Source organism: Chaetura pelagica, unplaced genomic scaffold, assembly GCF_000747805.2.
Source record: "Chaetura pelagica isolate M959 unplaced genomic scaffold, ChaPel_1.0 scaffold109, whole genome shotgun sequence".
In the NCBI taxonomy this organism is placed as follows: domain Eukaryota; kingdom Metazoa; phylum Chordata; class Aves; order Apodiformes; family Apodidae; genus Chaetura; species Chaetura pelagica.
The window spans coordinates 14,137,035-14,162,072 of NW_009970725.1; the positions used below are offsets into that span (position 1 = coordinate 14,137,035).

Genomic DNA, 25,038 nt, shown 5'->3' on the forward strand with positions numbered 1-25,038 from the left:
GAGTTTCTTATTACAACAGAGGATCAGATTTTTACTGGAAGCATATAGGGACAGAATCATTTAGCAATTCAGAGGAAATGAAAAATGAATAAAGACAAGCACAGTTCTGAAGCAGGATAACAGGAAGGCAACTCAATGAATCTTGTATACAATAGATATTGTACTGAGCGGGCCAAAGATTATTTCACTTCCCAATGTACCTGCTGCACCTGAGCAAACATCAAGCGCTTTCAGTAAAAGACTCACTTGGCTAGTATGGAAATACAGCTTCACATCTTGACTTCAAAAAGCTGTCAGGCATATAAGCCAAATGCAAAAGAGATGAGAACTCACAGGCAGAGTTTAGTGGTTTGGCCAGAGATTATGAAACACTTTTTTTTAGTGAAAGGGAAATAGGAAGACTTGGGTTATGACTACAAAGCAAAATTCAGTACGAACTCTAGATTAACTACTGCAGGTATATGAAGCAGCACAGCACCCCTATGGAGTAATTTCTGGGCCAATATTATACATATTTTACCATTATCCATCTTTCTGAGAAGCATGAAAAGTAGCCTAAATGGAGCGTTGTTGTTACTTGCAGTACTGCCTCAGCTCACAGAGAAGTGGCTTGAGTACTTCTCCAGTATCACTCTGAAGAGCCACAGATTACTCAGATGAACAGGAGAATGAGAGATCTAATCTGCAAGAGGATTCAAAATTACTTGACTTTTTTTTGCCTTGCAGAACAAACTCTGAATAAATATGGGTTGTTGTGGGGTTTTTTTCCCAAAATACCAGAGAAATAAATGTTAGGGAAGGAAACAGTATAGTCAATCAAAAGAGCAGAAGAACTAAAAGGGTTATAATCCAGTTATGGATATATGTACAAACTAAATTTGAGGGTCTTTTAACCACCAGAAAAGCAGTATTACAGAACAAGGTCCTGTCAGGAGCAACGGGATAAAGAAAAATTGCCTGGTCTCAGGATGGTGCTTCCCATCTTCTAGAGGGAATTGTGTGATACAGATGCCTGCAACAGCAGCAGACTGAATTCCTTGACCCAAGAGATTCCTCTTGTACTGTGTTATTCATCACTTTGTCCAAAGGCAATAATGTTCCAGTATTTTGATCTCCTGGATATCAGCTCTGCATCTCAATACTCGGAATTGAGGACTGTCAGATGAGCAAACCAGTAAACCCAGTGAAGAGCTGCCTTAAGAATTTCATTATACATCTGTTGTGTTTCTACCCAGAACAGGGCAGGTGCATGCTGAAGTTTCACATGGAACAGGTTTACAGCACTTGCTAATACATAATGTATTGCAGTATGTAACATTATGTAGCTGAGGCACTGTTGTAGTATAATTATGTTTTTGTGTTAAGACTTATCCAAAGACATGTGCATCAAACAAAGAAGCTAATGTAACTTGTAAACTTTTGACCCTTGTTAAGATGAGATGCATTAGAATTGTTACTGAGAGAGGCAGCTGGGTAAGGTCTGGCAAACTTCACCACTACAAGCATTGCAAGCAAAGTGATAAGGGAGCCTCACCTACTCTCTTGAAAACACAGACATAAGGTATTAAATCTTACACCACATGCAAAGCACACTAGGACCAACTGGGTATGGACCAGCTCTCCAGAGGTGAAAACCAAACAAATATTCCTAAACAATAAGAAAAGGTATGCAAATGCCATGCTAAATAGAGATGCCAAGACAGGAAAAAAAGGAGGAAAAAAGAGATGTCATAAAGAAGCCAAGAAGTTCCAATCTTCTCTAAGAAGTTATTTCCCCCCTTTATCACTTGTGTTATTTTTCACAGTATTTTCCACAATATCCATAATTTACTGCCTTTGAAGAGAAGCAAATATTGAAGGAGGAGTAGAAGTTGCATATAGGAGGATGTTTAGAGAAGTCAGGGACAGAGGGTCCCACATCAGGGAGAGCTTTTGAAGTCAGGTGAACATTTGAGACTGGCAAAAGAAAATTAAGTTAAGATAAACACAAACCAATAAATAATCTCAGGAAAAAATATACCCCATCAAGGCTTTAAGAAAAATGGGATATCCATCTAGACAGGGTACCACTGTAAACAGCTCAAAGGAGATCTCTGCATATGAAGACAAGAAAATTGGTAAAGTGTTAGCAACTACAAGGACTGGGACATCAGATTATTCTTGGTGCTGTGGTCTAACTTGAACTAACTACCCATATTTTATGGGATGTTAAGCTAGGTGATCCAATCTCTGAATCTAACAATGAATGTCACAGAAACATCATTCAAATCAACAGTAAGACCTCTCCTGAAATTCTGAGGCACTGATATTCCCTGTAGCTCAAGAGAACACTGCAGAAGTATAGCTGGTTCAGAAAAAAAGTGAATGACAAAAGAAATGAGAAAAAGCACAGGGATTGCTTACCTTCGAAAAGACAAATATGCAAGATAATAAATACATTTGATTTTCTTTACACTATCTAAATCTGGTTTATAACATTTAATACAAGGGACCTTCCATAAAATTAAAGGGTGTTGAATTTAAAATAAAATCAGAGAACACTTATTAAATTGTGGAAGTCCTTGCTTCATGATGCCACCAAAGTCAAGAAATTAATAAGGCTTTAAAAGGGTCTGGATAATGATATGTTTAACAAGATTATTCAGAGTAGCTACAATTAACAACATCATTTTTTGGAAGGGATTTAAAACCAGATGTTTTAGGATTAAAGCCAGTCTCTCACTAGGACAGATCAGGATAAACTGAAATGTTGGAGATGTGGCCTTACATGCTTGTTGTCCTTATACAGAAGATACCAGATACTTTTAGGATATTTGTCTAAATGGGAAAGTTCTAGACTAGAAAGTCCTTGGACAAGGCACAAAACATGTGGTAGCTCTCAGAGTCTACCTACTTTATCCTGTATGTTTTGCAGTCACGCTTGGAGACCTGGACCAAGAGAGCACTCCCAATGAATTACATGCCCGATGAAGGAACAGGACAAACAGCTCTGTCACTGTTTAGAAAGACAAAGCTAGGAAATGGAGCATTATGCCTGTTCCTACTTGCCAAGGGACATGGGAGCTGAGAGATAGATGAAGTAATAGGCTCGAGGACATAAATCAAGTTTGTAGCCAAACTGAGTATCATATTAGTCCTCCTGACTCCAGTCCAATAACTTGACACCAAGCAAAGCTATCCTCACAATCTTCCCAAAGCTCAGTTTATTTTAAAACAAATTCTTCTTTCTCTTTTTTTCTTTCCTTTTTAAGATCCCAAACAAAACTCTGCCTTCTGCAGAAAAGAGGAGGGGTGGAGGCTCCAGGATCAAGCTTGTTTCAGATTATGGGACAAAGTAGAGACATAAAAGTCCCACTTGCTTTCTAAGAGAGTGTGGATGAGAAAAAAGCTTGAATGGGCAAAGCAGCAAGTGCCATGGGAGAAAGCTGCATTGAAAACTACACCTGTGTATTTCAATTAAGATCAACATCTCTTCTAAAGTTTAGGTTGTGCAACTGCAGAAGGATTTTCCTCCTCTCACTGTCACCTACAACTCATCCTCAGAATCAAGAAAAAAGCTACTTCCTTTCTAATACCTATCAGACTGTATATACTGTATCTGAATTTTGGCACAGAAACCACCGTCTGCATCAAATAAAAAATGCCATCGGTTTCAGCTGCAGCTGGGAGTTTACTGTTCTTTCTTACTTTCTTCCACCTTTCACACCTTGTGACTGGCATTGTGCTTCTTGGCATTTGCAATCCGGGCCTGTCTCCAGCTGAATTCACCTGCTTTAAATTTTCTAAGCCCTAATAAAAAAGGCCTGCAGACACGTTTGCTCCAAGTGTGCAACCATTTAGGGGTGGTAATGAGTTGGACTGCAGCCTGGTATCTGGCAGACCTTCCTACTTCATGACTCACTGTTAATTAAAACCACACTCTTTGCTTATTCCTGGGATAGCGTTACTCACAAATAATTGAGAGTCTCTCACCACCTTCCAGCCTCCTCCCCCAGTTCTGTTCTGTAGAATACACTTTTCTGAGGGAGATCTGTTTCCCTTAAAGTTGGGTGCAGTGTAATGAAGAAGGACATCCATTTTTTAATGAATCCTTGTTGTCTTTAATTTGGATTCTGATCCTTTTTCTTCTTTTGAATTGCATCTCAATCAATGAGCAATCTGATCCATTGTACTCCACAGCTGGTTTCTGGAGGCTACCGTCATGACAAAGTACAGCACAAAATTGAGTATCATAAACTATTACTCAACTCCAGGCATTTTTTTAGCATGCCTATATAACAACTGAAATGTGATAGATTCACATACAGCTTTGAAAAGGTCACTTTCAGAAGTATTAAAATGATTATTTAAAGTATTTCTTATACATAAGTTCTGAAAAGAGTCGATATATTAACTTTTTTTAATATATATAATTAAGCCTGTTTCTACAGTATTTCACTCTCTACCAATGCAAGGAGGTCTGATAATTGCTCAATGTAAATAATTTCATAAAAAAGGTAAAGTTGCAAGACAAACTCTCTGCTTTTGCTTGAAAGTCATAGTGCTGATTTCTTGATTTATAGAGCCACATGTGGCTAGGCATTTAGCAATCTAAAAAGTCACCTCTCTTGTGGCTTTCTTTAGCCTTTTCCAATCAGCTGATGCACTCCTAGCAAAATCTCATATAATGAATCTCTGATGACTGGTGGCAGAAACTCTGTGCTCTTCGACTCTGGGACAGGCTACGGGGCTGGTCTAACAAACACAGGACTATTTCCCTTGGAGGCACAGTACCAAGCTTAACACTTCTCCTGAAGCGTTTGTTTGTAGGGCAGTTATGGCTGCAAATCATTTCGCATTTTCCAGTTCAATGGAGTTACTGCATCAGTAGACAGCTGCACCAACACACAGCCACAGGCATCAGACACCTAATGCAGGCTTCAAAGAACTGATCACATACTTAGTTTTCCCTTTTCCAGCAGACTCTACCAAGGAAGAAATGAAAATTATCATGTGAAACCCACAGTTTGGACTCATTTTAGATCATGCCAATACTCTCTCAAATTCAGACGCTGAGCTGCATGCTCTGCATATGCATTAGGTTCCTTACAGCAGTCCTGCCAAGTACATACTCCTAGCAGATTGAGCTGCTTCTGTAGCCTCCTCCTAACTAGCAGAAATTATTCCAGGATGTTATGTGCAGACACCTCAAAGAGAAAGCTGAAGCTGGAAAAATATGCTTACCAGGTATTTAATTTTCCACTCTCCATTTCACTCCTTCTTTAAAAATGAAGCAGGTTATTCTAATGCAAATTCATCATTTTGGATGTGAAGATCACAGTTTCTTAAAGCACTGGGGTTCGCTTCACATAGCAGTAATTATTATCACTTTAAAAAGGGATATGTTATTCAAAAGGGGATAACAGGGATAAAGGGATTAAATGGGATTAAAAATTTTTGGGTGTCAGTAAATCTAAACACAGCTGCTGAGTTCACTAGATGATCTATAATACATACCAACTACAGAACATAAATAATATTTGCTGGGTTTCAATGTGAAGAACTAAAATATATTCATGCAGATTTTCACCTGTCTAGTATCATCAGTTCTTTACAGTTAAAGTTTTCTCTTTCTTCTCCCTCAGACTCTTCCTTTATGGAATATTCCGGCCCATTTAGGTGCAGTGGTGAATTGCCTTGAGAGAGTCAGTCTAGGATCAACCCAATTTAAAGCTATGCTCTGTGCCTCAAAGAAGTCTGTTTTACCCCATTTTGATAAAACGCAACTCTGGGAAGAGATATAAGCTGAACACAAAAACACAGTTAGACACACCTTTTAATACTTCAAATGTCTCCCCTTATGTGTATAGCCTCAGATTCCAGCCTGCTGCTAAATACATTTTGCACAGCTCCAACAACAAAGCAGATTTAAAGCTGACGAAACCAGATTCCAGGAAACACAGCAAAACGTTGAGTATGCTCGTCAGTAGTCTCCAAATGGTAGTTAAAAGCTGCAATCTTTAGGCAATCCACAGCTGCCAAGAAGGCCTCTAAGAATTACACGCAACTCAGTATAAAGCACAGTCTTGATATTGATCTCTCATGTTCTAGAAACTCGACCAGCTTCTGGCAATACCACAATCCAGACAACATGGCAACGTGCAGGGAGGCTTTTTTTCCCTCTCTATGGTGGCACTAAAATGGGAAGCTGATCCCCCTAAACACTTTACCCACTTCAAAGTGCAATTTCTATTTCAAATTAGCAAGTTACAACTGTCTCCCCTAAAAACAGTTTGAAGAGTAAGGAAAAAACCATTCCACCCGTATGTAAAACAAGACTGAAAATGAGACCCAAGGCACTCTAAACAGTCTGATAAAAAACATATCAAGATTAGTAGTAGGAATTTTGCTGCACCCTGGGCTAAATTCCCACTGTGGATTTTATTATAAAATTATTCCACTCTTTCTCTGGACTTTTCTGCATTTGGTGTCTCTGCCATTCTTCAGTTCTAGTAAAATATACAGCAAACACATCAACATTTCCAGCTAAGCCATTCCCCGAAATTATCCTCAAGGTCACTCAGTATGACCACAGTTTTAGATAACTCCTTCCATGAACATAATACACAGTTTCTCTTCCCTTCTTCTAGGAGTAATTTCTGATAGTCACTCAGATGCTGCTGTTATTCTTGGATAACAAGTTTGGAAATATGGAAACTGAGCAATGTATGTAGCAAAACAACTTTGTCAGACTTAAGCAGCAGCTCTGGTGAATAAACAACTTGAGATCAACTGTGACCATTTCTTAACTTAAAACAAGTTGAAAAGTTCAGTAGCATATCTTACCACTTTCCACATTATACTGTGTTTTCTCAAGATAATAACAACTGTAGCTTTTCCACTTCAAAAACAATTGTTTCGTTTCCTGAAAGTAAGTTTACTTCTTAACATAACCCGCGCTCATGAAACCATTTCAGAATACATCTTAGACAGGAATGCAAACCTCACTATTAGCTAAAAGTCGTACAGATAGAAATGTGCATTTGATACCATTTCCTCATTTTCAAATTGCATGTTGCACTGTGCTGCATCCTCGGTTATTGGCTTCTGAAACATGTTGCGGCAGATGAGCCATATTGTCAGACTAGCAATGAACATCCCAATATCTGGTACAAATAGTCTGATCACGTTGCCAGCATCTGCTCCTTTCACACTGTATGGGATGAAAAAAAACCAACAAAACAAAAAAACAAACAAACACACACACAAAAAAAACAAAACACAAAGAAACATTTGTTACTTCTAATGACATTTGCAACTGGAACAGAAAGTTAGCTCAAGGCAAAGAAAACCCCCAAAATCCCAGTAATAAGAAAGCTTCACATTATGGGAAATATGAAGATGATCAAGGTACTCTAAGACAGACAAGTATTTTTGTATCCCAGAAGAACAGAATAAAGAGTTTATTCACTGGGAGCTCACAGACTCATATTTAAGTTATACTTGGAATTCTGATTAACCCAGTTCCAAATCCATTTTCTGGAGAGCAACACAAGAATGACCTTTGAAATCAACAAGAAAGACTTCAGCTGAGTTCCTAGAATATCTATGTGTATAAGCCACAATCCCTTTACTGGCATCCTTTGAAAAGACGACAGCATACAGCTCCACCAAGAAGGTAAAAAAAAGACAAGATAGCATTTATGTCACCTCTAAGTGTGCCCTAATTATTTCTGGCACACAAAGGAATAACCAGAAAGTCTGTAATGTTTTAATACGTTTTATTATTTAAACTGTTAATATGTTTTATTCAAACAGATCTCTTAAATACCTTTGTTTGGTATTTAAGTACTAATATTTAAATACAAATATTTTAAAACTAATTAAAGTGTTAGGTCCCTGCCAAGAAAACCTTTCTTCTCTTCTGAAGGATTTGAAAGACTGGATGAACTGTATATAAGGAAAAAATCTGCACTGTTTCATTGTGCAAATTTAATTATTTAGGCTGGGAAATACAGTATCATGGGTTTGGATGTGGTGTCTGAATTTGGTTCACTGCTAAAATGGAGAAGTTGTATTCACATTTTGTCGCTTAATGAACATTTATTAAGCTGCTGCATGGACTTACTGAACTTTTCATTGTTAAAGAGAGGATATTATCTTCATTATTTGAAAGTGTACAGCATACACCTGCCAAACTTGAAGTTAACACTTTTAAATACGTAGGTCCAATTTTAATTTTAATTTAATTTTCTATAAGGCTTTATGGGCATAATCAGTTCTGTGGATAGGTGAGACATCTGTACAGCTCCTTGGGCACTGGCCAGTGTGCTAGACTAGCTCTTCAGAGACTGAATTGGTAGAAAACCTTGATAGGTTGCTTTACAGGAAAAAGAAAAAAAAAAAAAAAAAAAGGCATCAGCTTTGGCTTTTCATTGTCATTACACCAGCAGCTTCAAAGTAAAAAAAAAAAAAAAAAAAAAAAGAGCAGAGCTATTAATGAAGGAATTACCTGCAACTGCTGTGATTAACTGCAGATCTAGAGTATCTAAAGTCTCTAATGCAATTACAATATCATCAGTGCCAGGAATCTTGTGGGCCTGCTCATACGTCCAAGATAAAATCCTACGTTTTCATCACTGCTGCTGATCCTGTTTTTCCACTGTCATATATCTTGCAAGACAATATATGCCCAAAGTGGGAACAAAGTGACCAGAAAGCTAGCTTTAATGTTTGTTTCAACAGGTACAAATGAGTGTTTCACAGGAAGCAGTGAGCAATGTGCAGGTCTTTGGGATACTGTCCTGTAGCACAGTAATGAAACCCAGCAGTAATACTGAACTGATTCAAAACAGGAGATAGAAAATTCAAGCCCTAGTTCTATTTCTTCCCATATTCAGAGATAGACAAAAACCAAAGTGCTGCCTAAGGAAAACAACTTAAGATTTGAAATTGCACGTGTCCGTTCATTTTGCAGCTCCTACTCTAGCTCTTACTGTCACTGAAGATCCGCTAGTCAAGGCTCTGACCCTGCACTCTCTTCTTTTGCAGAAAGCAGTAAAAAGTACACTTTTAATGAATTTAATTCCCAAAGCCAGGATTCACAACAATAGTAATGAATTTGTTTCACTTATCTTGATCATCTCGCTCCTCCATAATAAAGCGGTTTTACTAAATAAATGGCACCAGAATCTGAATTCTTGATTCTGAAAGTATCACTCAGGCATTTTTTAGAAAGAGCTGAAAAAAGCCCTGAATCCAGTATTAGTTACTGTAAGAACAGCATAAAATTGCTAGTCGCATATTGAACAATGGATCAAATTACTTCTGTGTAATACTCCTATAAGTGAAGTTTTTTTCTGTACACAAGTGTGAAGTGCTATCTCCAATTAATTTTGCATCAGTTCTGAACTTAAAGCATAAGTCCATTGTATTGAGCCTCTCACACATGAACAAATTAAAATGTGGTAGCCTTCAAGAATCAGCACTTCTTAGTTACACCAGGCTCTCCTTCCTCACATTGTACTCCCATGGAGCCATGCTGGGTCTCTCCTCACTTAGCCCACTCCCCAGAACAAGGGGAGACCACGCTGGGAGCACGGCCTCTCATGTGGCTCACATTTCTTTTCACTAACCCAAACCAAGTGCTTCTGATCTTTCAAAATAAATAATTTAGCCTGTTGTCATGAAAGATGTAATGTACAGCTCAGGCTCACAACAGAGAGCCTGAACGCTGATACTTAACCACAGAGCAGGGGAAAATTCTGCACATGAATAGTTCATTCACCAAAACCCATCACAAATGTATGCTGTCCCCACCTCACCATGAAAAGAAAACAAATTGACTTTAATGTAATAATTAAAAAGGAAAAAAAAAAAAAAATCACTTGAAAATAGAGAAATGTATTTTCTTCTGTAAAACAGAATAATAAACTTCTCATTCAACCCCAAGCAGCTTTTCACAACGACAGCTAAAACAAAAATCAGTTATTCCCACTTGTTATCCCTGGCAGTACAAAAAAGAATGGTAAATACTGAAATTATTCCACAAACATTTCTCACTTTATTTACACATTGACACATGGTCATATTTTGCATTTGATAACAGTTTATGCATTGTGCTCTGTGCTCCAAAAGAGGCTCCCTAATGATGAAGTTAAAACAGAAGCATAGTAAAACTATTCAGGAGATCTCCTAGAGAAACAGGTTTTTTTTCATCCCTGCAAGAATCACAGCATACAATGAATTGGTCATAGCCCTTGATCTACAACTACTGAAGCATAATTTATTCACCTAAACTAAGTGATTTATGTAAGGGGCAACTTTAATTGTAATCAGTGCCTCTGACTGAAGCTTCTAACTTAGGCAGAAACATACTCTGCAATGCAACACAGTAAACAGCAGCTTTAGAATTATTTTCCCTCTCTTTTGTTCTTAGAGGATGCAGGAAAAGAAAAGGGTACTTTCCCACCCCCTGAAAATAAATAATAAATTAATAAATTAGGGGTTTTAAGTGTTTTTCTATCTTCCCTTGACCAAATGACATTGCACACAGTTTTCAAGACAAGGGACTACTACAGTTAGGGTTGCAAGAGTTCCTCATAACAAAAATAAAATTTGTGAGACAAAAGTGATCTTATCACTCCTGCATGAAAATGTGAAACTGTTTTATCATATCAACAGACCCTAATACAACAGTCTTCTCATCAGTCTACCTACAATCACCTGTTGTTTTCAGCTGTTTTCAGCTGTATACTTTAAATTTAAACCACTTTAGAAAGAGATAATCTTAGGGTTTTTTATGTAGAATTTTTTCTAGGGCTGTGTGACCCTGGTACAGTTTTGAAGTCCACTAGTGCTGAAGAAATTACTAGGTGAAATTTCCAAGTTTATCTGCTTTGAGAAGAGTTAGCTGTGGACATACAGGTTAAAGCTGCTCTCTTAACACTCACTAGCAGTCAAACAAAAACTAAATGCCTTGAAGAAGTGAATCCAGCATGATTTAAGAATTACATTCTTCCTTGGTGCTCTAGAAATCAGCATTTGAGTTTTCTGAAAAAAAATACAGCTAAACCAAACCCAACCGAAACAAAATACAAAAAAAACTTCAATTTTTCTCCTTTACAGAATAACTATTTTTCTTAAAATAGAACTATTGACCTTCAACTGAGTGAACAAAGCTTTTATGAACAGTGAAGTGCCTTATCTTGTTTGATTTATTTCTTTAGAATGACAGACATGTTACCTTGCTCATTATTTCAGATTTATAGAATAAAACCAGAAAAGCAGCAAAACTATTAGAATAGAAATTGCAATTGCTTCAACAGTAAGAAAAGTAGAATTTATAGTAACATGTCTAAAGCAACATGCATAATAATCTTTAAAATAATCCTCATACAGAATGAAAACTAATAGTCTCTGAACTCTAAATGCTTACTATTTTACTACAAACAAACAAATAAACAAAAATGGGAACCAAAAGAACAATATCCCTTTCCTAAACAGAACTCAAATTAGTTGACCATCAGCAATATATCACTTATGTTAAACAATAAATCAAACGCCTCCCGGTTAAAGCCCTGTAAAAAGTTTGATTTTATATTGAATACTGGGTATACCAAGTATTTTAAACTTTCATCATATTTTAATAATTCCTCAAAAGCCATACTCACTGAATACCATAATTCATTTTTTATATAAGGTAACACTGTATTAATAGTTTACAGGTGATAAATTAAGGAAGAGACGCTCAGACACTTATAATTCCCATTCAACTTGTCTGGTCACTGTGAGACATCTGACAGTTCAAAGAAGATCTAATATTTCAGAGTACTTTCTGTGTTCCTGTAGATGATTACAGCACAGCTCCCATGGGCTTGGATTGGAGGCAAATCAGACCCAAGAATCATAAGCACAGTCCCCCAGAAACACCGACTGGCAGTGTCACACTGGCACTACAAGGTATGGTGAACAAGAGGACTCATATGTTTGTCACTGGTATCCTCTCTGTGATCCAAAAATAGAAGAAACTTTGAGGGCAGCAATGGCTAGAAAACAGATTGCCTTAGAAGTGTGCTTGCTGATTCTTGCTGTTGGAAGTGTGTCTTGGGGCTGGTTGCAGCTGGGAGGCCCCTTGTCCTTGCTCAGGCCGAACTAAGGATGAAATGTTTGCCTCTGTACTTAGGCTGCTGGAAAACTCATGCTTAACCTGTCTGGGTTCTGTCTTGCCTTTTAGTTTGATCAGTGGGTCTCAACTCAGCCATGCTGGTCTCTTGCCTTCCTTGCCCGATTTCCTACACCCTGGGATTGAGACCTCTTGTGCTCTATGGAAAGCATCCTTAAAGACCTTCTGCTCCCTTGGACCTGAGGGTCATTTCCCATGGGGTCCTATTTACTAACTGCTTGAAGAGCTGGAACTTTGCTTTCCTAAAATTTAGAGTCCTGATGATGCTTCTCATCTGCCTTATTCCCCTCAGGACAGTGAACTGCACTAGTGCATGATCTCTGCAGCCCAGGCTGCCTTCAACTTTGACAACCCTGATGAGTTCACCTGCATTTGCGACCACCAGGTCCAATAACACATCCCCTCAGGTAGGGCTGTCAATGTCTTGTCTTAAGAAGTTGTCATCAAAGGACTCCAGGAGTCTCCTGGACTGCCTACAGCTTGCCATGCTACTTTTCCAACAGATGTCAGGGTGGTTAAAATCCCCCAGCAGGACAACAGCCTGTGATCATGATGTCTAGTAGAGCTGGAGTAAGAAGTATTTGTCAATGGGCTCCACTTGATCAGGTGGCCTTGTAGTAGACTCCAACCACAAGACTCTCTTTGTTGTCTCAATCCCTAATTCCTACCCATAAGCTTCTGACCTGCTCATGGCTGTTCTTTAGGGACAACTTTTCCACGGTCCATGCACTTCTTCACATGTCCACTCTTTCTTCCTCTCCTGTCCCTTCTGAACAGCTTGTAGCCATGTTAGATACATTGTTGGTTAGATGTTAAATATGTTGTTGTTAGATATGATTTTGGTTCACATGGCAACCTTCATATGACCCTTAGGGCAAACTTTGGCTCTGGATAAAATACATGAGTTGCTGAGTGCTGGTAGGTTTGTCTGTAGCCCTGTCCTTACCTCATGCTCATCCGCAAATTGAAAATAAATTCAATTTCAAAAATAAAAACCAAACATAGTCATATTAATATTAATATCCTCAGGGCTGTGCATGGTCACTTTTAAGCCTACACTGCCTTAGTGTGACTATCCTCTCAGTTTATGCTGAACACACCATGTGTTTTACCCAAAATACCTGAAGTTACACTTGAGAGAAATTTGGTCATGCTAAGTAAAAGAGTGGGAGGAAAAGGGAAGCAAAAATGCATAGAAAACTACTTATAAAAATATTTAGCATGCACTGACCTACCCAACATACAAGTTCAAAGGGCTCCTGAAGTATCTGTAAAATCTTAATCACTGCTTACAAACTATGTCTGCATGCATTCAAAACCCAAAAGTACACTTTGCTTTCTCAAGAAAGATACCTTGCAATGAAGAACTTTCTGTATTGCAAAATGTGCTTAACCACGTATTAACCAAACATTTGCTTTCCAAACACTGCTATGCAGAGAGAGAGCAGCTATTTGAAACTAAATGCACATTGCCAAGTTTTTGGTGCCTCATTGGTCACATAAAACATTCAACATTAAGAAATTATGGATATGTGCAATATGTAAAATGTTGGTTCATGACAATTTTTCTTTTTTAAAGCACTCAGTGTTTCTTCTTGTTCATTGATCTTCTAATAAAAGGCAAATTCCAGGTTGCCTGGGGCAGCAGGCAGAAGACATAAATTATAGCTGGGATTTAGCAGCTATCACGCAAAGAGCTCAGATGTGCTACTGCCAGACTCATGACAGTGCAACATCCAGCTCACTTTGCCCATGTCCTGCAGCTCCAAATGTGGAGCAGGACTGATGTTGCAGAGCCAAGGGGAAGTGAGCACATTCCCCTCCACACCCATGGTGCTGTGTGTGCCAGCCCCTGCAGAGCTGTGGAAATGACAAGCCCAACCACAGCACAAATTATTTCGGGTCAAGATGGGAATATGATCCCAGGATGGAGTCAGAGCCAAAGTGAGCAGAAGAGACCTGAGGACACCTCAGCTGTAGGTGCATTTTGGTCTGAAATCTTCCAAGAGACCTTCCACTGCGAGTAAGTACGCTTCTTACTTTTTTATCCCTGGTGCACCCATTGTATAGGGATTTGGCTAAAGCACTAAGTTAGTACTCACTGATCACTGCAAAACACTTGCCATTAAATCTGTCCACAATGCTCATAAATACTCGGTGATGGACTGCAAAGTGTTTACATAAAGGCATACAGATATCCATACGTTCCACAATATTCCCAAATAAAATAAAGTGCTGAAAAGACTGAAGCAGACTGACATTCACTGATTATTTCAAAACATATTTTCTCCCTCTCTCTGCAGCTTTCACTGGCTGGATCATCATTTCAAACTATATTTTATATCATTCCTTAGCCAGCATATAATATAATCATAGAAAGTAAAAGACACATCTAAATTTTCCAGTCAGCTGCAGATGAGGAGGGAATAATATTTCACCCAATTACAGCAAGCAAAATTGTAAATGACTGTCATTTTACAAAGCCAAATTACCCTCGATACAGAGGAAAGGCACGCAGCCACCAGGAATGGCCACAGTTCAATTCTGAGTGCCCACTGCACTTCTCCAAGTGCATGGGGGACCCTCCACCTCCTTTCCTAATTGAAAACTATCCAAGCGCCACATTTTCAGGGATTGGATAGTCTTGACATGCCCATATTCTCTTCACAGAATCAAGTGGGACAAGACAGAAGGCAATGTCTGACCTTCCACACTGTCACCTGCCTGAAAATCCCAGTGGCTTTGAGGCAAAAGCAAACGGGCATTGTGGGAAGTGTACTGCAACCATCGGGGCATGTGTGCAACATTTTCTCTTATTGCCCAGATTATTTCCATTAAACTGGCCAAAAGACATATCCTGTTTTACCCTGGGTGCACTTACACCAATTCTACAGCATCAAGTCTAAAAAGAATGGTATAAATCAGAAGTAACCTAAATGTCCCAACAATCTAAGATGTCACTTCTTACTTTTCTGTCAATGGAGCACATGACACAATTCCTGGGGGGAAAATTCCCAAGTACATGTGGGAGGGGAGAGGACTAGCTCCCTGCACTGCTTGAGGATAACTGCTCAATGGCTGGGATATGTGGCCACCAAAGACCTCTCTCAGATGTGGGAGGTGACTGTGGTAGTGTTTGACCAGTGTGGGACACTCTCACCTTGGCTGATCATTGAAAAGGACAAGATTGCTCAGACCCAAATGTGGCAAAGTGGAGCTAAAGCCGAGTGCTCCCACATTTACCTGCCAGCTGGGGGCCCTTTGTCAGCACACTGTAGCAGGCAGATCAGCCCCTCTACATGGTTAGCACTCCTCCAGCCACAGGCTTCCTTATGCTTCATGGGCCAGTTGCTATTTGGAGATCTCACATGATTTATTCATGAACAAAACCCAACAAAAACAAAATAAAACACAAAGCCAAACCATTAAGCATGCATCCTAGAGAGTTTCTGGATACTAATTGCAATGTTGATTGCTCTCCAGATTAAAACAAAGACTGGCTCACATTCTGCTGCTGGTGGGTTTACCACTGTATTGCTCCCAGCTACCACTGTACTGTAGGAGCCTGGGCTGTGCCAAGAAAAACTCTGACAACAGTCTCACAACTCAAGTGCTCAAACAACACAGGCCATAAAATATCTTCTATCAGATGTTCGTTTCCTTTGAATCCCTAGGTTAAATGGCATGAGAAAAGTTAGCTGAAATTAATTTAGCCAAAAAGAAAATAAACACAAGGGGTGGCAGGAAATGAGCGACCTAAAAATCTAAAGCAAATAGTTGGACAAATAAGATTCCTACTGAATGGAGACAATTTCTGAGAGGACCTTGTGCCATTGGTGAGGCATCCCAGACCATGAGATCAACATGACACACTGTCATATGCTTCAGGTGTGCAAGAACTGTCCATGGAAATAATAAATTTTTCTGAGCACAGTGAAAATTTCTCCTCAGTTGCAGTTAGCAAGGAGAACAAATCCAAGGTATAAAATCTAAAACTTAGTAGCAATGAAGCCTCAGTTAGAGACATTACTCTGTCACTAATTCCATCCCTCTATTTCATGATACAGAGGTATCATGATGTCATAGTGTCTATTGTTATGTAGGCAACATGAATGAGGTTGCTCTTTTTGCAAAGTATCTTGACCACTGTCGCATGTTGCTGGAAATGACATAGAGTAATAACCATCCCGTTTTCATCTAGACTACAGCTTCTGTTTTCAATGTGGTAGAAACAAATTAGTTTCTCATTTAGCTATTAAAAATATCTTTGTTCAAATTTAAGCTTCATTCCTCTTTAATCTCATTGGGTTGCTGACTGCACACATGCTGAAGTGAAATTACCTACTTGATTTACATCCCTGTTCCTCATGATCTCTTATTTGTCTCCCTGGTTTTATCTAAGCCCCGTCTGTGAGCATTATGAGGTTTTTTTGCTTTTTTAACATTGGTGTCACATAAAAAAAAAAGACTAACAACTGCCACTGTGGGATTTGGGAATTTTGGGGGGCGAATTCTCCTGTCATAAATATACAGCCATTATAACACTCTTGTGGAGAGGGCTTGCAGAGAACTACCAGGATGAAAACAGGCACACTGTGCTTTGCTAACATTCGCTAGATTGAACAACCCCTTTCGAGAGCTCCCTCTCTTGAAAATCTGTCTCTCCTACTAGAATGGAAGAATATAATACAACAAAGAAGTTGGAAGCCTGTTCCAGGATCTGACCACTCTCTCAGTAAACAAATGTTTCCTAATGACCAATCTGAACATCCCCTGGAGCAGCTTTGAAACATTCCCGAGTGTCCTGTCTCTGGATACCATGGAGAAACACCTCTCTCTCCACATCCCCACCTGGGGAAGCTGTAGAGAGACACGAAGTCACCCCTCAACCTTCTTTTCTCCAAACTAGTCAAACTCAGAGTCCTCAGCCACTCCTCACAGGACATTCCTTCCAGTTCCTTCATCAACTTTATTGTCCTCCTCTGGACACATGCAAGTACCCTTCTTAAATTGTGGAGCCCTGAACCGCACATAGCTCTTGAGGTGAGGCCACACCAATGCTAAATACAGCTGGAAATACTAGGTGTACCACAGTGTCTGACTTTTTTCTGAAAACACTGATTTTAATGAATGTCACCTTCCTGCCATAGACTACAATGCTGTCTACCTTAAAAAACAATCCATTTTCAACCTATTTGGTTTCAGACTTAAAACCACAGAATCATAGAATCATTTAGGTTGGAAAAGACCTTTAAGATCATCAAGTCCAGCCGTAAATGTAAAACTTGTCCCTGAGCATACTAACAAGAGGAATCATTCTTTTTCTGCTCACTAATCAAAACTGTCTTCACATAGTCAGATTATTAATATTCCATACTGAGTGGAATGTACAATCAGCATTTTGCAGACATGTACTCAATTGAAGTATGCACCATTAAAAGCTGCTATGTTAGAGCCTGCCCCGTTCCTAGTGAGAAAGGAGTGGTAATGTAATAAAAAATCACCCTGACTCCTTCAGCTGGAATTGTACTGGTCACTTCCCTAAAACATCAGCATTGTCTGAACAAGTTCCAGAATGGAGACAGGACTGAAGGAGCAGCTGGGGCCAAGGGTCTGGTCTGTGAGCATGATTTTGCAAAGGAACGTGGCAGCAGATGTGCTGCTTCCTATTCAGCAATTGCTCTCCAGACATCCTCTCCAAGCACCCTCACCTAGAATACAGACTTGAAGATAGATGATACACCAGGTAAAAAAGATCACAATGCCACTGCATGCAATTAACAAAGCTCATATGGATTCCTAAAGCACCATTTCCAAAAAAACCCACGTACCACATGATGCCAGACACACAAGTGGGCAGGTTACCTGAGAACATAGAAAACAGTAGGCTCAGGCAGCCAAAAGGGCAAACTGCATCCTGGGGGCGTCAAACACAGTATACCCAAATGGTCAAGAAGAAGTGATTATACTGCTGTGTTCAGCACTGGTGTGATCTCACCTTGGATACTGTTTACAGTTCTGGGAAGGTCCCTGAATGAATCCACAGGAGAACAGCAAAGCTGGTGAAAGAATGTGCTATGAGAAGCAGCTAAGGACTCTTGGTATGTCTAGTTCAGAGACAAGGAGGTTAAGGGGCAATGTCATTGCTCTCTACAGATTCCTGAGGAGGGGACATGGAGACAGAATCACAGAATTGTCAGTTGGAAGAGACCTCTAGAGATCATCTAGTTCAGCTCCCTCACTAAAGCAGAATTGCTTTGAACACATTACTCAGGACTGCATCCAGGCAGGTCTTAAATTATCTCCAGAGAAGGAGACTTCACAACTTCCCTGGGCAGTCTGTTCCAGTGTTCTGTCACCTTCACCATAAAGTTTTTCCTCATATTTAAATGGAACTTCCTATGTTCCAGCTTGTGCCCATTGCCCCTCATCCTGTCACTGGGAACTACTGAAAAGAGTCTGCTCCAACCTCCTTGTTCCCACTGTCTAGATATTTATGGGCATTAATAAGGTCTCCCCTCAGCCTTTTCTTCTCCAGGCTAAAGACTCCCAGCTCTCTCAGCCTTTCCTCCAATCCCCCTATCATCTTTGGTTCCCTCTGCTGGGCTCTCTCTAATAGTTGCCTGTGTCACTCGAACTGGGAACTATTCTCCTTGGGATCCAATGATAGGATGCATAGACATGATTCAAAGTTGCACCGGGGGAGGTGTAGACTGCACATTAGGAAACATTTCACAAAGAGGGTGGTCGAACACTGACACAGGCTTCCTGGAGAGGTGGTCAATACTCCAAGCCTGTCAGTGTTTAAGAAGCTTTTCCTATAGTGACAGAGAAAAGGGCAATGACTTTAAACTCAAAGAGGGTAGGTTTAGGTTGGATCTAAGGAAGAAATTCTTTACTGTGAGGATGATGAGACACTGGAACAGGTTTCCCACACAAGTTATGGATGCCACATTATTTCAAGGTCAACCTTAGTTGAGCAACCTTAGTGATGTAGGTCCCTCTCATGGCAAGGAAATTGGACTAGATGATCTTTAAAGGACCCTTCCAACCCAAAGCACTCTATGGTTTTATGCGTCTAACCCAGAAACACAAAGGTATGGGAATCTAGACTTCACTGTTTTGCTGCACACAGCACAACTTGTTCCATCTTGATCTTAAGACATTTAGACAATAATTTAGTATAAGTAGATCATTAAGCAACTTCACCTGATGGTGCCTGTATCTCTATTCCCATTGCAGGAACCATATAATACAGCTCGAGACATATGTCAAAAGTGATAAAGAACTGTAGTGGAGATTGAAGACACTTTGCCTCCTATCTTTAAAGGCATACCAGAAATAATAAAAATAGATCAACTAGGAGGATGTTTCAGAGACTGCATTAAAAATTATTAGAGATCTTTGTCTTTCAAAGTTTTATCATCTCTTGGACAGTAAAGAGCAGGGGGATAAAGTTCTTTGCTCACTCATTTTGCCACAAAAAGAGAGAGCCAGATGATCAGCTGATACCAATTATAAATTATTGGTTAAGATTACAGAAGGAAATGAAATATGGGGGCAGACTGATCTGATTTCTAGCAGCACTGAACTGGAGCAGATGTGAGTATCAAGTCCTGCATCTCTTCTTTCCTCCCACGTCTTTTTCTCCCCTGAATAGTAGCCCATGAAGGGAAATCTTGGCTTCTCAGTAAGTTCCCATAATTCATCTACATTTCACAATAACAGCATATATCCCTTTATGTTCTGACAGTGTGCAGAGGCCACAGGAGTCCCCAGTGAAATGGTGGTGTTAACCTCTGCTTCATTTTTCTCATCATGTGCATATGGAAAAGAATAATTACTGGCTGCTTGGAAGAGTCAGTACAGAACATTTACTCATGTCAAAAAAATGGGAAAAACCCTATACTATGGAGCTCTCTTCCAGGGTTAGATTAATTTTTCAACACAGATGTTATTTTCTGAATAAGAAACCAAACTCATTTCCTCTGATTATTTTTCCTGATAAATTACTTACTGATTTAGACTACTCTTTCACATTAGCTCACCATTTGCCAAGAGCATTTAATAATAATAATCTTCCTTTTTAATAAAGACAAGTTTACTAAAAAGTTTCTGTTAATTCAGCTACTTTCTTTTTTGCACATAGAGAAGGCCTTCATGTACCTAATTTTATTCCTCTCAGATTTCTAGTCACTCCGAGCATTTCCAGAGGTCTAAAGAGACTTTAGGACTTGCAACAGTGAGACTGTTGCAACTAGTGTATCATGATGAACACATTTTAGATACAGAGCTCATCAGTTTTTTATTAAAAATCAAAATCTTAATTAACTGGAAGACACCTATTAAATGAATGTGAAATAATCCTATTACAGAATCCACAAATGTATTCCTTCACCTTTGAATTATATCAGACTTTATTTTCTTATCACTGTATGACTTCTTTTCCGTGTGTTGTTTTTGTGGTTTTTTTTCCATTAATGTGCTTTATTATCTTCACTGCTGAGTTTTTAAATTAAAGTTACAGCTGATCTGACTGCTCATTCACAACTGCATCTGCTATAGCAATGATTCTTTTGGTTGTGGATTCACTTGCCAGTGTCATCACATAGCAGGGGGATGCAGTCTGATGGCAAACACACACATACACTTCAGCTACAGGAAGACAGCAAATAAATAAAAAGTAACCAAAGTACATTTTTACATGCTGAAGCAGACAAAAGAAATTTTATGACACTGCAGTGACAGTGGGAGGGTAGGGAAGAGATGACAGACACAGAAGAAGATAGATACACAGCTGTTTGCAGCAATATGGAACAAATACAGAAGTTGTACCACTGTTTCCATCCTGGCAGTTTGATTGTCTGCATTTCACAGAAACAGATAGCTAACAGTTGCTCAGTTCATTCTCACAGTGCAGAAATCAGGCCAGCATACTGGAGACAAAGTAGCTTAAAACCATTCTCCCCTTAAAATTGAGATCAGAGCTTCAAAAGGGTCTTTTAAAGCTTAAACATGACCTTGATAGTTGCCAAACTCTACTCTACTCTACGCTTTCCTAAAGTTTCACCTTCTGGATCTACATAACTGTGACAGTCCCCAGCTTTTCCTTACAAAGAATACACATACCCATTTTCAGCCCTCACAGCTACAAAGAAAAGCTTTGAAATGTGAAGCAACTTCACTCTTACAGGTTAGAAACAAGGAGGAAAAAAACCAACACATTAATTTTAAATAATTTGAATTAGAAGCTATTAATTATTATTTTTGGCATCTGATTCTTTTTATTTGCTTACTACTTTAGGTTTGGCAGCAGCAGAAAATACTTCAGGGAGCGTATTTTCATATCTGTGAAAGTAGCAATTAATGTACCAAGGAGAAGGAATTTTTTTTTTGTTTCTTGCTAAACAGTATCACATCCTGAAACATACATATCATTGGTATCATCTTCTGAGTGCATCTAGTACTAAACACCTGTTTACAGACAGGAAAAAATAAAGGCATATATTATTCCATTTCTCAAAAAGCTTTTCACAGGGTTGGAAGCACTGGAAATTAAGTAAATAAAGCTTTTGGCTTGGCATCTAAATATTGCTCAACTGTTAGAGAAACACTATGATTTTTGTAGGCAACCTTCATTCATGCTGACAAATAAGTTTAAGGTTTTCTTGAAAGACTTCTCCACGCGTGGTATATTTCAATGTTGACTTTTCTTAAAGAACAACAGATAAAACATCTATGAAGGGAACCACACAAAGACATTCAAAAGGGTGTGCCTTAAGGAAAGACATCTATAAAGTTTCTACAATGCTTAACTACAGCACAGCTCATGAATTTTTACATGGATTTCTCTTGATTAGTATTTTCTATTTAATATTTTATGCAAGCATGAAAGGAAGAATGCTTCAGTAAAATTGTTACTTTATTAGGATCAGGCATATTAGGAAGCAAAGGACAAAGGCAGGACTATTTTCAGCAGAAATGGATCTTTTTGTAAAAAAAAACAAATGGATTAGTGGATTTTTGGCTTATGAAATAGTACAGTAGAAAGAGATTTGGAAAGCACTTTCCTCTGGAAAATCAGAAGCATAGAGTTGATTCAGCTAAGCTCCCAGCACTTGCAACAGAAAAATTACAGATTAAATGTTCAAGAGTCAGAAGGGCTCTTGATTTACAAACCCAACCCCCAAAGTGACTCAGGCACTTGAAAGATGTTATTTTGATGCTTTTAAACAGTTCAGAACATTAAACTGTTTGATTTGTAATGTTCCCAGTATCCAAGAGTGTGTGTGTCTCCCCCCTTCCCCTTTTTTTTTTTTTTTTTTTTTTTTTTTTCTAAAGAGACCCTTCAAAACCCTATTGCCTAACTCAGAAAATTGGCCAAAATATGCCAAGGATCAGGCAGTCTTGACACCACTGTAAGTCTCTCTAAAGAAGATTAGAGAATCTGCTTTAGTAAGAAGGACCACTGGCAAACATATACTGACACTTCTGGTCCTCTATCAGATCAAGATATATCCAATTTCATCTCTCAACCCCAAAAACCCCAGGATGGAACTTGCCTATTCATAAAGCATCTCACAATTAATAACACTGATGCCTCTCTCGTCTCTGCACTCTTAAAATTCAGATTTATTACAGGCACGTCACATGATTAAGAGATTCGTTAGTTGCAAGAGCTCTGTCTCCAGGATGTTTGCACACCAGATCTTCTGCTGGGCACACAGGAGGCTCAACAGGAAGCAGGACAGTTATGCTTTGTGCGAGTAAGTGGCTTCTTGACTTTATCCTATGCATACAGGGGATTATACGACTCACACAAATGTCCTTTACTTGTATAACCAACAATGTGTTTTTCCTCTGGACTACCTACCATGATTTTTACTCTCTAAATTTTCTCTAAATCAGAGAATGTAGAATTCTCTAAGTTCTAGAGAACTTAATATATTCTTTAAAATATAGTTTGTTTTTTTACGCCACTAACAATCACTTCACACCTTGGTTCATCTCACATTTATTCTCATGAGATACACCCTTGAAGTTCACTGTGTTCCTGATATAATTTAGGACTGTGTGTTCAGACATCTAGAAAATTCCCATTGCTGCTTTCAGTATTGTTTAGAAAGGTGTCAAAATAGCTGCAATCAACCCAGAGGCAATACCTATCTTTGAATATAACAGTGATGTACTCTAGTGAATAGCTATGATCACTATTTTAGGTATTGTTTAGGTTACTATTAAGGTATTTGCAGAAACAGAAATATAAGGGATTAAAACCTAGAAAATCTCTTAAATCTGCTAAAAAAAAAATTATTTTTGTTTTTGTAGTGAGTGTTTATATCATTCATACTAGATACATTAATCACTTTTAAAAATTCAGGTATCTTTGAGAAAATCCAGTAAGTAAGGAAGCAGTTACTTGTCTAAATATTTTTAACTATTCAGTGACTATCTCCTGAAAAGCTTCTACAGCAAAATCTCACTTGATAAATCTGCCTTTACCATCTCACCAATGTGAGCTTTATCTTGGAATAAGCAGAAGATTAATCTCAGAATCAGAGAATATTAGGGGTTCCAATATTAGAATATTGAAAGGGGCCATCAAAGATCACCGAGTCCAACACTCCTGCCAGAGCAGGACCAAATCTAGGGCAGGTCACTCAGAAATGCATCCAGATGGGTCTTAAAAGTCTCCAGAGAAGAAGACTCCACAACCTCTCTGGGGTCCCTGTTCCAGTGTCTGCAACCCTTACAGTAAAGAAGTTCTTCCTCATGTTGAGGTGGAACTCTAGCTTGTGTCCATTGTACCTCATCCTATCACAGGCCACAAGTGAAAAGAGGTTGTCCCTTCCTTCTTCAGACCCAGCACTCATATATTTATACACATTAATTAGATCCCCTCTCAACCTTCACCTCTCCAGGCTAAAAAGCCCCAGGTCTCTCAGCCTTTCCTCATAAGGCAGGTGTTCCAGTCCCTTAATCATCCTCATATCCCTTCATTGGACTCTCTCAAGTAAATGCCTGTCCCTCTTGAACTGGGGAGCCGAGAACTGGATGCAATACTCTAGTGAGATCTCACTAGGGCAGAGTAGAGGGGGAGGAGAATCTCCCTCAGTCTGCTGGAGACACTCCTCTTAATGCACCCCAGGATACCATTGGCCTTCTTGGCCACAAGGGCACATTGTTGTCCCATGGATAACTTCTTGTCCACCAGAACTCCCAGCTCCTTCTCTGTGGGGTTGCTCTCTAGCAGACCACCTCCTAACTTGTACTGGTGCATTTAGTTATTTCTTGCCAAGTGTAGGACTCTGCACTTATTCTTGTTGAACCTCATTAGATTCCTCTTTGCCCAGCTCTCCAGTGTGTCTAAATTTTGCTGAATGGCCGCACAGCCTTCAGGTGAATCAGCCAATCCTCCCAGTTTCATATCATCATCAAACTTGCTGAGAAGACACTCTGACCTGTCATCAAAGTCATTGATAAAGATGTTGAACAGGACTAGACCCACTGATTCCTGGGGAGCTCCACTAGTTACAGGTCTCCAGCTGGACTCCGCACCATTGAACACTATCCTTTGGGCTCTATTGTTTAGCCAGTTCTTAATCCAACTCACTATCCATTCTGCTATACCATATTTCCTGAGCTTCCTCATGAGGATTATTTAATTAATTAATCACATTCTAAGCAGGGGTTTCAGGAACTAACTGTGACAGATACTGTATTTGCCCCCGGAGACCAGTGTAATTGCCTACTTGACACAGAAAGTGATGGTACAGACCATCCTTCCCGTCCTGCATTGCTGGGGAAAAAATGAATCAAACACAGCAAAAAGAGGGATTTCAGTATAGATGAAGCCCCCCTGAAGGTCACTGCAT

At 39.2% G+C, this 25,038-nt stretch overlaps 1 protein-coding gene across 1 annotated transcript in view; it reads right to left on the reverse strand.

Annotated features, from left to right (window-relative positions):
- PIEZO2 (piezo-type mechanosensitive ion channel component 2) overlaps window positions 1–25,038 on the reverse strand; it is a 258,854-nt gene that overhangs the window by 132,718 nt on the left and 101,098 nt on the right. Inside the window, exon 5 of the mRNA XM_010006936.1 lies at window positions 7,030–7,192. Coding sequence (XP_010005238.1) covers window positions 7,030–7,192 — 163 coding nt within the window. The remainder of the gene's footprint in view (window positions 1–7,029; window positions 7,193–25,038) is intronic.